The sequence below is a fragment of the Calonectris borealis genome, chromosome Z (genome assembly GCF_964195595.1).
Source record: "Calonectris borealis chromosome Z, bCalBor7.hap1.2, whole genome shotgun sequence".
Taxonomy (NCBI): Eukaryota; Metazoa; Chordata; class Aves; order Procellariiformes; family Procellariidae; genus Calonectris; species Calonectris borealis.
The window spans coordinates 61981090-61995468 of NC_134352.1; the positions used below are offsets into that span (position 1 = coordinate 61981090).

Below are 14379 nucleotides of genomic sequence, written 5' to 3' on the forward strand. Positions count from 1 at the left end.
TGGAAGCAGCTCAGAGTGATGCTGGCAGGGACAAGGCATCATGAAGAAGCTTTTGCTGCTACATGACTTTTCTCTGGCTTAACAAAAGACTGGTCTAAACAGGCGAGAGTTGAGTGTGTTTTCCATCATGTACTGTGGGAGCCAAACCTGAATTTCACATAGAAAATGAAGTTTGTTCACAGTGCAAGAGGCCTCAATGGATGAAAAACTTGCACAGCATAAGCAGCGTGACATGAATCTCGCTCACATTCTTGCTTTAAAAGACAAAGAAGTCCTGTTAAAAAGCTGGCTAGTAACTTTTTGTTCTTGCAGGGGTCTTACCACTGTGGCCAGTGCAAACCAGGATATACAGGAGACCAAGCCAGGGGATGCCAGGCTGAGAGGAGCTGCAGAAATCGAGCCCTCAATCCATGCAGTGTCCATGCCCGTTGTATTGAGGAGAGGAGAGGAGAGGTGACATGTATTGTGAGTTCATAAATTCATGCATTTGTGCAGTGAAAAATAGCCTTTTTTAGGCTAGAACTGAGAAAGTCTTTGTCGTAATTTTATACAGTTGTGTGTTTTAACCAGGTTGTGACACACTGGCCCAGACCAGCTATGAAAATAACAGGGCTGAGTCTGTCTTGCAATTGTTTTCTTCTTGCAGCATGTCTGTAAGGCAGCCATACTCATGTACCATATTTACTGTGTCTGTGTAATTAGATCTTTTGCGAATGGCTTTTATAGACTTTCTATAGTCTTCTCAGAAAGGACTGTCAAGTGTCACTCTGCAGAAGACATCACAAGGACAAATTCCTCTCCTCCTGGTGCTCAGCTACATAGCTGTGATGGATCCTCTCTGCAAACCCAATGTGCCTGTATTTGCTTGCTGATAGACATGGTATTTTTCCAAGTCAGACCACAGATTCTAGGCACAGGTAGGCTGTACTATGCTTTCCAGCCATGGGAGCAGAGGAGCACCAAGTGGCGTATGAACTTTCATTGTAAAGTTTAACTGAAGTATATTACTTAGTTTTTCCAGCTTGCAAGGGGAAGCAAGAGACTAATCCTGTGTCCTAAATTTGGATACAGCGTGTGCTTTTGCTGGCACTTGCTTTGGTCTTATTTTTAAGTACATCTATTTCAAAGAAGAAGAATGGAGGATATTTTAAGTCCATGCTGTAATGGGAAGATGCCTATATACTTGTGTTAGGCAAGTCCTCATCTTAAGGGAAGGCCAGAGTTTGACATGCAGTTCTATGCATGTACCTTCAGTTACAACACAAATTAGGCATTGGTTTGAAACAGTACCAATTTAATTGGCTAGGAGAAACGTGCAGATATACTTGCTTTGCTGATGCAAACTTAGTAACTGTCAGCGCAGTTTTCTCTTAAAACTTCTAATTGCAGATGTGTTCTTGAGATACTGAACAAAACACAGTCATCCCACATAACCGTGGGCCCCTTGCTAAGATGCTAAGTGCATGTTCTGCCAAGGTCCCCTCTTTTCTTTTTCTCCACCTGCAGGTGAAACCAAAACTGATTCCTGACCAACGTCTAAAAGAAATCTATAATCTCCCACTGAAATCATTAGGTGTTGCAGGCACACATTCCATTTAACATCAAGTCTTAGCTTGTTCTAGCTGTGCCTAGATACAGAGAGCTTGAAACAAAGATTTTCTTTCCACGTTGAGAGATGCTGAAGTGAACCTCATTGTACTTCAGTGTCTGTCCATGGCTTCTGTATGTCAGTGTTTTCAAGACTGATGTGGGGTTTTCCTCTTGAATATTGCTACAATGACTCATTAACCTTTTGGTAGTACTACCATGGTGTTTTATTCATAGTGTGGCATTGGCTGGGCTGGTGATGGTTATATTTGTGGAAAAGATGTGGACATTGATGGGTACCCTAACGAAGAACTCTCATGCTCTGCTGAAAACTGCCGAAAGGTAAGAAATTCTTACTCCTATAATAATTCAGAGCATGAAGGGGTGAAGAGGAAGAGTGGAAGAAACATGACTAGATGTATTAATCTTTTTTCAGGTTATTGAATTCCTCTGGATAAATTGTATTTAATTTGATTAATTAAAACAATAATAGAAAAAGTCGTTCAAATTATGAAGGCATCCAGTTTACCTGTAGAACACCAGACATGTCTCATTTTTTGTCTAGGACAATTGCAGATTTGTCCCAAACTCTGGACAAGAAGATGCCGATAGTGATGGGATTGGAGATGCCTGTGATGACGATGCGGATGGAGATGGCATTCCCAATGAGCAGGTGCTGTGTGTGGATCAGGGTGCAGGGGTATATGCAAACAGAAGGATTTCATGTTACTGCAATAGGCAGTGATTTTGAAATCTGGCTCACTATGATTTGCCAGAGATTATCCCATATCCATCACTGTCAGCAGCTCTCTAAATCCTGTTCTCTTTTATATAACGCTCACTATTAAAAGCCCAGGCTGTCTCACCCAGCCTTAAATCCCACCAGTGTATGCTCCATTATTATATTTTAGCATTGAATTCTAGAGCTTTTTGTATACAGAATTTGTGTCCTTCTGTCACGCTGTCCCATAGCATGGCCTTCAGGAACGTTACTTGCATTACTGTCTTTCTTTTTAAAGACCAGGTTGACCTGACATCATATTCCATGAGGGATCCAAAACCCACATAAATTAATGGGTGTCTTGCCAATAACTTGAAAAAGCTTTGAATCATGTTCTCAAAGTGAAAGAGGTTTCCATATGGGTAACTACTGCAGAATATATTGGAGAATAAATTCAGACTGTAAAAGCTCTTTTGTGTTCACCCCATATCCTCACATGTCCGCTATTGTGCTACATTAAGATCCTCCTGTGGTATTGCTTAATGCACAAGGAAGACAACAAAAACACTCTATCCAGGGTACAAATGTCCATGTGGAGCTAGGGCGGACTAGCAATCACAGAAGGTCTGTCTCAGGCTGTTTTGCTGCAGAGGCCAACCCTAAATTCTGGTAGCTTGAAGCAACTGGTTTTATTAATGTTCTATAAGAAAAGATGTTAAATCCTCCTTCAGCTGTAAATCTATATGCAGGTTCAGCACCTTTGCAATCAAGTAACTTCTGTATTGTTGCTAAGCTCTGTTCTGCCTCCATGTATGCAAGAGGATGGGGTCATGGGTGTGCTAGATGGGAGAGGAAGGTTTACACCACTTTCAAATAAAGTTTTCTCCATATGCCTGCTATGGTCTTAGAGAGGTGACAGCAGCTTGGTTGACAAAAAAAAAACCGACTTGTACCTTTTTGCATCAAAAAGTCCTGTTTTTCCAAGTGTTCCAGATATGGTTTGAGTCTCTACCAGAAGGGGGCAATGGCCTTCTGATGCCTTGTAGAGAGCATCTACAAACCCTGTGAGGGTCTCTGAACTGCAGCTTTTGAGAAGGACCATGTAAGGAAGCCAGGGCACCAAAACAGGTTACTCACCGTGGACGCATCCAAAATGAGAATCAGAAGTCAAAGTTATACATAAAGCCTTATGATACTGGGTGTTTATGTTTAGGGTTCCCGTGGTGCGGTTCAAAGCAGAGCTTTGAGGGAGTCAGTGAAACCTGGTCCAAGCTAATATTCACACAAAATGTCAAACTGCTCACAGTAATCATTTTTTGTGAAAGTAGAAATAAATACAAGAGTTATATAAATCCACTAAAATAGAAAGTAAAGATTTGGGCCTGGTTCATGTCTGATTTGGATCTGTATCTCTTGCAGGATAACTGTGTCTTGGCTCCCAATGTTAACCAGAGAAACGGCGACCAAGATATCTTTGGAGATGCTTGTGACAACTGCCGCAATGTCCTGAATAATGACCAGAGGGACACAGATGGTGATGGGAAAGGAGATGCTTGTGATGATGACATGGATGGAGATGGTTGGTAATTCTTCACTTCCAGCTTCTCTGATGTTCTTGAAACTTGCCCAGAACGTGCTATGTGTTGGGAGATTTCCTGTCACCAGTTGCTAAGTGTAACACATTGTCTTTCTTCATGAAACCTGTGTTCGGAATCCTTTTCGTTTGATTGGATGCCCTGAACACTGTAACAGATAAACCAAGCCATGTTTCATGTATAACTTAAGGTCATTAGTCATTGAGTAATTCCTTAAATTATTTAATTCCTTAAATAATTCCTTAAAGGTGCAAACATGTCCCAGAGTACCCAGCTGCTGCCTGTCCCAGATGCCCAAGAGCTACGTAATGTATTATTTTCATTGCTGTAGGAGGCTTGAAAGAAGTAAAAAAACCACGACCCTTCAAATATAATAAAAAAGATGAAATGTCCCTTCCTGTAAGCTGTGATACAGGAACAGGGTAGAATGAATTGCGTGTAATAAATGAAGTGTGTGCGATGGGGTTGAAAGCTGTTCTTCTGCAAGGTGTTTCTAACTTCTATTAAATGAATGGATGCACACCTGCTGTGCAGGTTTATAATATCATTGCAAGCTTAGGTAGTTGCTGAAAAGGAATAGTGTCTTTAATGTTCTTGATGTTTATGTTGTCCAATAACAAATAGGGGAATTGTTTTTAACTAACATCCAATCCACTTTTCACTAGGTATTAAGAACCTTTTGGATAATTGTCAGAGGATCCCCAACCAAGATCAGGAGGACAAGGATAATGATGGTGTTGGTGATGCCTGTGACAGCTGCCCTGCAATCAGCAACCCAAACCAGGTTAGCAGGTGGGAGGAAGAAATATCCTCGTTTAGGGAGAGGGACTGCTGTGGTCCAAAAAGATGCAAGAGAATGAGGCAGCCCATGCAGCCACAATGCTTATCTTTTAACAGTAGGTATTCAGGAAAGTTTTATGGAGCTTCAAGCTCTCCCGACATGGGAAAGGGGAGCCACCAGGTGTATTCTCATAGCTTGGGATGTTGTTAGCACTTCTGCCCTGCCAGTATCTTCTGCTGTCATACTCTGAAATGTGGGCATGCTCCAGTCCCACGGAGTCCAATGCCGGACTCCACACAGTGGTGTGATTTAGTTACACTTGGTATTTCTTTAATTACGACAAAATTCTGGTGTCCTTATTTAGCAAAACTTTCATTGCTCCTAGGTGAGAAGTCAGTGAGACTTTCCATGTTTTGAATTCTGATTAAGCCGCTTGTGACTAACAAAAACTGCTGGAAACTTTAGAAAAACATGGTAGATTTTTAAAGCTGCTTAAGAAATCAACCTTCATTAGAAATGGAGGATACTTATTTCCAGTAGTAGAGGAATCTTGCTTGAACTACTCATCTTGCTTGAACTGCTCCAATCAAGTTTAACCCTGTTTATTCATTGTCTGGGTTTTTCCTTTAATAAAACTGACTTTTTGGTTAGATGGATGTTTTGTAAAACAAATATTTTTCCATGCTTTTATTTTAATTGTATTTGATTTGGTTGTGTTTTGGTTTGATATTGCCATTTTAATAGATGCTCTCAGCAGCTGATACTGGAACTTCGTCTGTTTCCTTTTGCAGTCAGATGTTGACAATGACCTGGTTGGAGATTCCTGCGATACCAATCAGGACAGGTATGCTGTGCTGTGGCTTGCAACAGCAGCAGGGAAGTGGAAGAGGCTTGTCTTGAGCTGAAGCATGCTACTGATTCCTGGAGAGCTGTAATCCCTCAGACTAGTCTGGATTTAATTCCAATAGCTCCTCAAAGAGATGTTATTTCTAAAACAATGTTATGATTTATCAGCCTTGTTGGTTCACTTCCCTGTAGCAGTAGAGTTAAGGAGCCCTTCCCCTTTAGCCTCATGTTCACACAGGCTTCCTGTGAGCTCCTGTGGAAGAGATATTCAGAGCAGTTCTCTGGCTGTAAAACCCAGAGCACTGCTGAGAGATTCATCTTTTTTCTTTTCTTTATTTTTCATTCCTCTTTTCTTTCTTTTCTTCTGTAGCAGAAATTTCACAGTTAAGGGCTGTATGTTTTTCCATAAGAACCTAGTGTTTCAGAAACAGAATTTCATTATCAAGTGTAAAACATTTGCAGATAAATTCCTTTGCTTTAGCACAGCAAGAGTGGCAAGGCTCCTCTACGGCTTTTACATGCCCTGAGCATTCAGGGGAGCACATCCCATCACAAACTTCTAACGCCTGGCTGGAAACAGCTTCTGCATAGCCAGCTTTGGGGGTGGCAAGTTCTCCCCTGTGCTCCTCACTTAGAGCAAGAGGAAAGGGAATTGATAAATCCTATGCTGGCCCAGCGTTTCACCAGCCACAGACGGCTGCAAGGTCTCACCCCAGGGCCTTTGGTGGGTGTCTGGGATGATAAGCGTGGGGAGCCCACTTCCCCGTCTCCACAGGGAGCATTCCCAGTCTTGGGCCAGTAGCTGCCAAGGCCCCCAGCTGGGAGCTGGTTTACTTTTAAGTAGTTATGGCCTTGTGTTTTTCCTGTTTTAAAAAAGGACATGTTTTCTTTTTTTCCTCAAACCTAACTAATGTGTATGAAACATTGCCTGGTAGAAATGCTGTAGCTCTGCCTGAGTTTAACCTTGCAATAGATACATGTGCATGGTCCTCATTGCATTTTATCTTGAGAATGTGCAAACATTCGTTGCTCTGACCTAAAATTAAAGCACCTTTATTAAGCAGGGAGAGATATGTGGGAAATATGCATAGCTATAAGCTGCAGCACTGCCTTAATTTGGCTGCATGTCACTTCTGCTCTGTCTGTGCTAGGCAAAAAGCTACTGAGGGGAAACATGCCTGCTTATTGCCAGAAACCATTTTGTTTATGGTGTGTGTACAAAACACACCTGACTTCAGGTCATTTTTTTGCACAGGTGCATTTAACTGTTGGCATGGAGAAACAAGGCAGCCACCCCATAACTTCTCAAACCCTTTTCTGTAGTCTGTGTCCCTCTTCCTGATGACTCTTCATTGTAACCACCTGATGTAGCCATGGGCTGGAGGGGTGCTTGGGAGCTACAGACTTTCTCCTCTCTTTCTTACTGCAAGGTTCCCCTGCGGGGCCATAATGTGACAAAACTTGCTATGCAGGAGGGTGAAAGTGGTTGTCGTTTTTAAACAAGTCTGATTCCAGGTGCTCATGCAGAATCTCCCATAAATTTTGATTCACACTCACACCTGCATGTTTGTGAGCACCAAGACACTTGTGGACAACATGTGTGACAAGGGACACCAGCTGTTGAGCTCTTGCTGTCTCCTGGGTGCCTTTTAATTGATGACACTGCACTTCTTGGATGCCTTACATGCCTTTTAGGAGTGGATGTCATTTGGTATCTTGGGCTCTGGTATCTTTTCCCACTCCACGTAAGGCTTCTTTTTCTTTTCCTTATCTGAGTATTTTTATAGCTCCAGGCTTAGTCTTCATCTTCTCGCCACCTTATCATACAGTCTCTGTTTGTTCCGTGTCTCCTCACTGTTCATCCACCTGAGTGACACCAGGTCGTGGTGTCCCACTGGTCTGTTTCCAGCTCTGGGCATGCCTCCCGTGTGTTTCCCGCTCAGGTACCCGTGCCATCCCCCATGCAGAGGCAGGAGCTGATGCTGACATGCCATTTCTTCTTGTCTCTGTGCTCGCAGTGACGGCGATGGGCACCAGGACAGCACAGACAATTGTCCCACCATCATAAACAGCTCCCAGCTGGACACGGATAAGGATGGGTTGGGTGATGAGTGTGACGACGATGACGATGACGACGGCATTCCTGACCTCTTGCCCCCAGGCCCTGACAACTGCAGGCTGGTCCCCAACCCAGGGCAGGAAGATGATAATGGTAAGATGGGCGTTCAGGAGCCATTTCGGTGCTTAGACACTACATCCTTCCCCAGGCATTACACGTCACCAGGATCCAACGGTCACCATGTTTGCATACGCTCATCCCAGGAGGGACCCCAACACACAGCGGCCCTTTGGCCAAGGCAGAGGTCCTCAAGTCCCCTCCCTGGGCACTGTGGCCATCGGGGCTGAGACTCCACCTGCTTCTTGGACACCCTGATCTAGTGGCTCGGCCAGATGTGGCTGCTTGCTGCACCATAAATCTGCTTTCACTTCTCTGATGCATTCAGGTGATGGAGTTGGGGATATCTGCGAGTCTGATTTTGACCAGGATACAGTGATTGATCAGATCGATGTGTGCCCTGAGAACGCAGAGATCACCTTGACAGACTTCAGGGCCTATCAGACAGTGGTGCTGGACCCAGAGGGGGATGCACAGATTGATCCCAACTGGGTGGTTCTGAATCAGGTAAAAATACATCTGGTCTTTCTGACCTGTCCGAGAAAGATCATCTGAAAACCACAGTAAAACTCTTTCTGTAATTGCTGGACCTCTGGCAAACAAGTGAAAAGTGGAGGCTGTTGATTGGTTGACTATTTTACAGGAGTTATAATGAAGGAACTTTCTTTTAGCGTATGATAGCTTGAACCTTGATGCTGCTAATAATCTAAAATAACTACAGGCTGGTCAACTTGTTTTGAGTGGATTTCACTGCTGCCAAGAAGGCAACATGAGACTTTTATGTCACCCTATTGAAATATTTCTGTAGCAAACAGTTTAATGAATCTTTCCCAGAATTTCAAAGTCTGACCTGCTGTATAGCAGAGCATTTACTCCTAACAGTCCAATAACTGTTATTTACACTAACAAATTTTAGCCTTCAGGAGGATAATGTGTTCTGAGTCACAAGGAATGTGCAATTTATTCCCATTGCCAAAGTCTCTGCCAAGCCAGCTGAGATGTATACGCTTTCCTTAACTCAGTCCTGGCAGTCAGTTTAAGCCCAAACCCCATGAACAAACTGTATGAGCTAAGCCTAGGAAAAGCTCTCTTCCTACCCCCAGCCCTCTTTCTGCACACCCCTCGCCACCCAGTCCCATTTCCAGTTCTGGCCAGATTCAGTGATTTCCAGAAGAAGATTGGGGTACGGAAAGAAAATATCAGAGTACCGGTATGGCCAGTTCTGCAATGGGGAAAGAAAAATCCTTCCTGACTCAGAGCAGCTGAAACATTAGTATTTGATTATAGTTCTCATTTTAATTCAGAGCTAAAAGTGTTACAGACATGTTGTGAGCAAATGGAGGAGGTGGATGGAGGGGGTGCTAGAGGGAGGCCAGAAGAGGCCAGGCTTAGCCAACCCAGCTTGTCACGCACACTAACCACCCTGAATTTATTCTTACAGGGAATGGAAATTGTGCAGACTATGAACAGCGATCCTGGCCTTGCTGTTGGTATGTACCCTTTTCGGAGATTCAAGTTTACAGCAGAAAATTTATAGCATGTGAATGCATTTTCTGCAGACTTGTTTTTAACCTGTGTGTATCCTCAGGTTACACAGCTTTTAACGGTGTTGACTTTGAGGGCACTTTTCATGTGAATACGGTGACAGATGACGACTATGCTGGCTTTATTTTTGGTTATCAAGACAGCTCTAGCTTTTATGTGGTAATGTGGAAACAGACTGAACAGACGTACTGGCAAGCGACGCCCTTCAGAGCTGTTGCAGAGCCTGGCATTCAGCTAAAGGTACTGGTCATGGCTCCTAGCTGGGGACACAGTGGTCACCATAGCCTGGCTATGCCATCCTGCCATGTGTTGGCCATGCTGCCCCGCCATCTGACTGCCATGGGCTAAGCCGTCATGCCGTGCATTGGCCAAGCCATCGCACTGCGTGTTGGCCATGCTGCCCGACTGCTGTTCTTTCCCTGCAACAGGTGTCAAAACCACTAAGTCAGGTGGCTGCCACACAGCCCTTTTAATAGCACCGTTTTTTAAGGAACTTCATCTCCAGTCTTGCCCCTGCTCATCAGGTGGAGCGTTCAGTCTCTGCTCGCATTGTGCTCCGACTGTAATTGGTCAAACTGCCTCCTTCTCCTTGGTCCAGGTACTCAGCTGCTTTTCCATGCAAGTGGCTGCAATTATGCAAGAGAAGTTAGGGGCTTGTGAGCAGGAGGGAGGGTGCTTCTGCAGACCTGATCCCTGCTACAAAAAGACTTAGAGCTCCTGAAAGTGACATTTCTCTGCGGTCAGCATTGGAAAATTGTATTTCTGCAGGCTGTGAAATCCAAGACAGGCCCTGGCGAGCACCTCCGCAACTCCCTCTGGCACACGGGGGACACCAGTGATCAGGTCAGGCTGCTGTGGAAGGACCCCCGAAATGTAGGGTGGAAAGACAAAGTCTCCTACCGCTGGTTCTTGCAGCACAGACCCCAGATCGGTTATATCAGGTAAGAGAGGAAAGGATAGATAAGGTGAGTGCAGATACATGTGTGCCTAAACTGTTGTTTCTCAACACCTAATTCAGATGATAATCTGAGAATTTATAATATGTCTGGGCTTTGCACTGATGAAGCCTTCTGAAGACTTTTGAAATTCAGCCTGCAGTTCTTTTTCTAGGAAGGACAATTCCACACTAAGCCTATAACTGAAGTTTTCTACCATCTGGCTGTTGTAACTGTGCTCTACCCTAATAAGCCCTTTTTTGGCTTTAATACCTTGTTTTCCAAGCTACTACTGGCTTGATCTGAAAAACAATGCATTTCAAAATTTCTTAATTTTGATCTTTTAGAATATTTTTGTTGGAATTGTGATAGTTCATTTACATATTTTGGGATAACAGAATTAATAAAAGTTGTCCACTTAAAGATTGTGATCCTAACTAAGATCAGTAATTATTCTAACATGATAGATTTGAGATTACCTAGCATATATTCAGAAAGTTTGTCAAAGCTATGTAATGCATGTTATCTATTCTTATTTTGTTACTTGGAAAAAAAAAAGTTATTTAAAAAATAATTCACCATTCAGGAGGAAACATTTCATTCTGCAGCATCCAGATCAGCAGGAATTATACTTGTAGATCAAGAGTGATGTTAAAATGCAAAAATTAAACTGCTGTGGCATCATCAGCTCAGGTTTTGCAACCTTGTAATAGAACAGAAATACAGGTAAGTCAGTTGTTCTTCAAAAAATCGCCACCCTGCAGTTGAGATGCAGTAACTTGGTGGTATAATTATTCCACTTTTCTGGTGCAGAGTATCATCTTCAGCGGTAATTGGAGTGAGCATGTTTGACTTTATGCTAAAGTGGATTAAGAACAGTTATACTGTCAATTATTGTGTCCCAGCCACAGGGCAGTAGTGAATAGATCTTGGGTGGCAATTTTTGTTTAGACCAAGCTGTTTGTGAAGCTGCTTCATGAGCAAACATCTGCCTGTGGTTGCAGTCTCTCTAGCCAGCCTAATTAATGCCCCCTGCAACTGGGAAAGGTAGCAAAGTCAGTGTCACAGAATCCTTCAAAAATTAAAGGCAGCCAGGCCTGAAGCGGACCTCTGCCAGCTCTCTGTCCACATCTCGCTGTGGTCTGTTTAGGCCAGATGTCACAGACCATAATGTCTCTAGCAAAGGTTTTCAGAGGCTTCAAGGAAGCCTAGGAAAAAGTCACTTGAGCCAGCCTCTCCCACAGAAATCTGAAAGACAAAAAGTTCTATTCATTGTACAGATCCTTTTGAAGTGCCTCAGCAAATCAGGAAATAAACTCAGGAACGTAATAGGAATGGTTTTGGGTTTTTTTTCTTACTTTATGAAAAGTCACAGGAACTTGCTTTCCCTTCACCACTCACTATTTTCTTCCATGTCAGATCAGCAGTGTCCTCATCCAAAAGAGGGCCCTCCAGGCTCATCATCCTCTGAGCCGTTAGCCGGTAGGCCAGAGGCCGAGGACTTGGCGTAGACAGCGCTGCAGCAGCTCAGCTGGCTCCAGCGTGGTTCCGCTCAAGCCCTCAGTACGGGGCACACGCTGGGGAGCTGGCAGGGCGCAGCTGTTCCCAAACCTATTTGGGAATTTGCCGATGGGTTTTCTAACAAGAAGATGCCAGATCATCAAAACTGTTCCTGGAATTAATCATACTCACATTTTTAAAGAAATCTCACAGTCAAGTTTAAGATTCCAAATGGTTTGTTTGAAACTTTGCCTATTTAAAAAAACAAAACAAAACAAAACAAAAACCAAACCAAAACGTTCAGCTTCAAACTGTGTGAGACAATATCCATCTGGCCTTCTTCAACCGATCTAATCTGGTTCTCCCTTTCTCCTACAACTATCGACTGTGGAAATTTTTAAGAGTTAAAGCTCTCAGCCTGACTGACTACAGGAAAAAACATTCCAAGGCTTTTGTCAGATGTATAAAAAAACCACCACCAAAACGTCCTCCCTGCCCAGCTCTTGCCAGCGTGCAGCATCGCTCCAGTTCCCAGCCTACAGAGGAGCTGTCATAACTGCTTTTTCTCCCCTGGGCTAGAGGGGAGGATAGCATGTCCAAGGCTAGAGTCACCACAGATAACAAAATTACTTTTATGAATGTTGCAGCCTTGGAAAAGACCTAACAGAGCTTCTGTTTGCTTTCATTAAGGGCAAGATTTTATGAAGGCTCTGACCTAGTAGCAGACTCTGGTGTAACTATAGACACCACGATGCGTGGAGGACGGCTTGGAGTTTTCTGCTTCTCTCAGGAAAACATTATTTGGTCCAACCTGAAATACCGCTGCAATGGTAACGTTGCTCTTACATAATTTTATCTAACAACTAGCAAGTGACCACAAAGAACCGGTAGTGTGGCTGTTGGATTAAGCCATTTTGCATCCTTTCCTTTGCTTTTCATTTACAAGTTATTCACAGCTATGAAACGCCTCCCCTGACACCAGCAGCACACTGCAACCCAGCCAGACGGGAACTAACACCTCACAACCGCTCCTCCCAGAGCAGTCACTCTGCTGCAGAGATTGTGCCAACTAAGTAGTATAGCTGTCATCAGAGAATTAGAAACGTTATTTAAAGCCAACCAACCGTTGAGAGTTGTACACGCACAATATACTGAGGCCATCGTGTATGCAGGGTGCCTCGAGCTCTGATTACAAGGTGAAATAAATCTGGAGAGCCAGTGGGATTAGTCACCAAGCATCAGTGTCACTCATGTACTTGCTGGTTGCTCCTGTGGTCTGTGGGAGGACAAGATCATAAGATGCCCTTCCTCCCACAGAGTAGTCCTTCTCAGACTCTGTGGGAGCGTGCTGGCTCACTCCTCTTGGGATAAGAGCCTCGCAGCTTAGTCCTGATCTCCCACCACATGGAATAACTCAAACCTTGGTCACTCACGCAGAAGCTGATCATGTCAGGGTGTTTCTGCCTTGGCAACAGTTCAGCTAGCTTGAAGTGGGGTTGGAGGGGCTGCCCCTCTCCTCTCAGCATCAACCCCTACCTGATGAAGGCAGCCTTAGGAAGATAAGTTACCAGCCAAGTTGGAATAGTTTCCTCGTCTGCTTTCTGTGGACCCAAGAAGCCCAGCCCAGGTCTGCAGTGGACGCAGCCACTGCATGGCCAGACCCTGGCTCTGTGGCTTGTGCCGGTGATGGACCCTGGTTCTTGGGCACTCGGTACACCTAGGCTGGCACTTGCAGGTCATGGTTAAACAGGGAAACTTCTAGACAGTGGTGCTTACAATTAAAAATTACTTGGTAAGAGTCTCAAACAGTATGTGGTTGCCCAGAAAGCATGTTTCAAAGCTGCCACTGAAGTCGCAGATATACTTTCCTGGCAGTGGGCAGGCAGTGGCTTTGCTGCAGGTGCTGCAGTAAGTCAATGAAACCCACTCCAAGAAGTCTCTGGAGTCCCCAAGCATCCCTGCTTTCATTTCAGACAAGTTGCTACGTTTGTAGAAAAAGCTTAAAGAGAATTGTCAAGCCTCAAAAAAAAGAAGTGATCAACAAAAAGCAAAGGACCTTACCCCCTTTTTTTATACATACTGTGTGTATTTATATAGTTACTTCCTTTTTTCAGTTTAGCGTTACCTGTCCATCGTCAGGGTGGAAATAATCAGAGTAAAGTTGAGGTGAGGCAGTTGAGCTTCATTGCTGTGGCTCCATCTTTGGCTGCAGCTTTAGCTCTACAGTTACCTCTGTGGCTCTCCAGATAAAACGTTCTGGGATCTGGCAAAGGCAAACTCAACGCTTCAAGCAGAACTGTAGTTACTCTTACGACATTGACCCATCTCCAGCTCCTTTCTCCAATTCTGCAGTTTTTCTACCAGTTGCTACTGGTCCTTGGGTTAATGTTTCTGTCCCTTTGTGGTGTGGGAAACCACCACAGGGAAGCTGAATTAGGGTACATGAGAAATGGAGATGCTGATGCTACAAACGTATCTGGGGTGCAGAGCAAGACAACCACTTTTTCTGCCTTTCTGGTCAGCGTTTATTAATAAAAATACAAGAGTGGAAGCCACAAAGTTTTTGCGTGGAAATGTAATTTGAAGATTGATAGTATGCCATTATGGGCTGGCACTGTAGCACTCACTGTCTTGTTAGCCTCTCTGTGCTTTTCAGTGTTGTACAGCTAAAACTGAAAACGTTCCCTGTTCGT

At 44.0% G+C, this 14379-nt stretch overlaps 1 protein-coding gene across 1 annotated transcript in view; it reads left to right on the forward strand.

Annotated features, from left to right (window-relative positions):
- THBS4 (thrombospondin 4) overlaps window positions 1-14379 on the forward strand; it is a 39378-nt gene that overhangs the window by 24641 nt on the left and 358 nt on the right. The window contains exons 10-21 of the mRNA XM_075136177.1: window positions 313-465; window positions 1825-1929; window positions 2153-2260; window positions 3728-3887; window positions 4569-4687; window positions 5476-5528; window positions 7549-7742; window positions 8035-8213; window positions 9148-9196; window positions 9295-9491; window positions 10020-10192; window positions 12377-12516. Of these exons, the coding sequence (XP_074992278.1) occupies window positions 313-465; window positions 1825-1929; window positions 2153-2260; window positions 3728-3887; window positions 4569-4687; window positions 5476-5528; window positions 7549-7742; window positions 8035-8213; window positions 9148-9196; window positions 9295-9491; window positions 10020-10192; window positions 12377-12516 (1630 nt within the window). The remainder of the gene's footprint in view (window positions 1-312; window positions 466-1824; window positions 1930-2152; window positions 2261-3727; window positions 3888-4568; window positions 4688-5475; window positions 5529-7548; window positions 7743-8034; window positions 8214-9147; window positions 9197-9294; window positions 9492-10019; window positions 10193-12376; window positions 12517-14379) is intronic.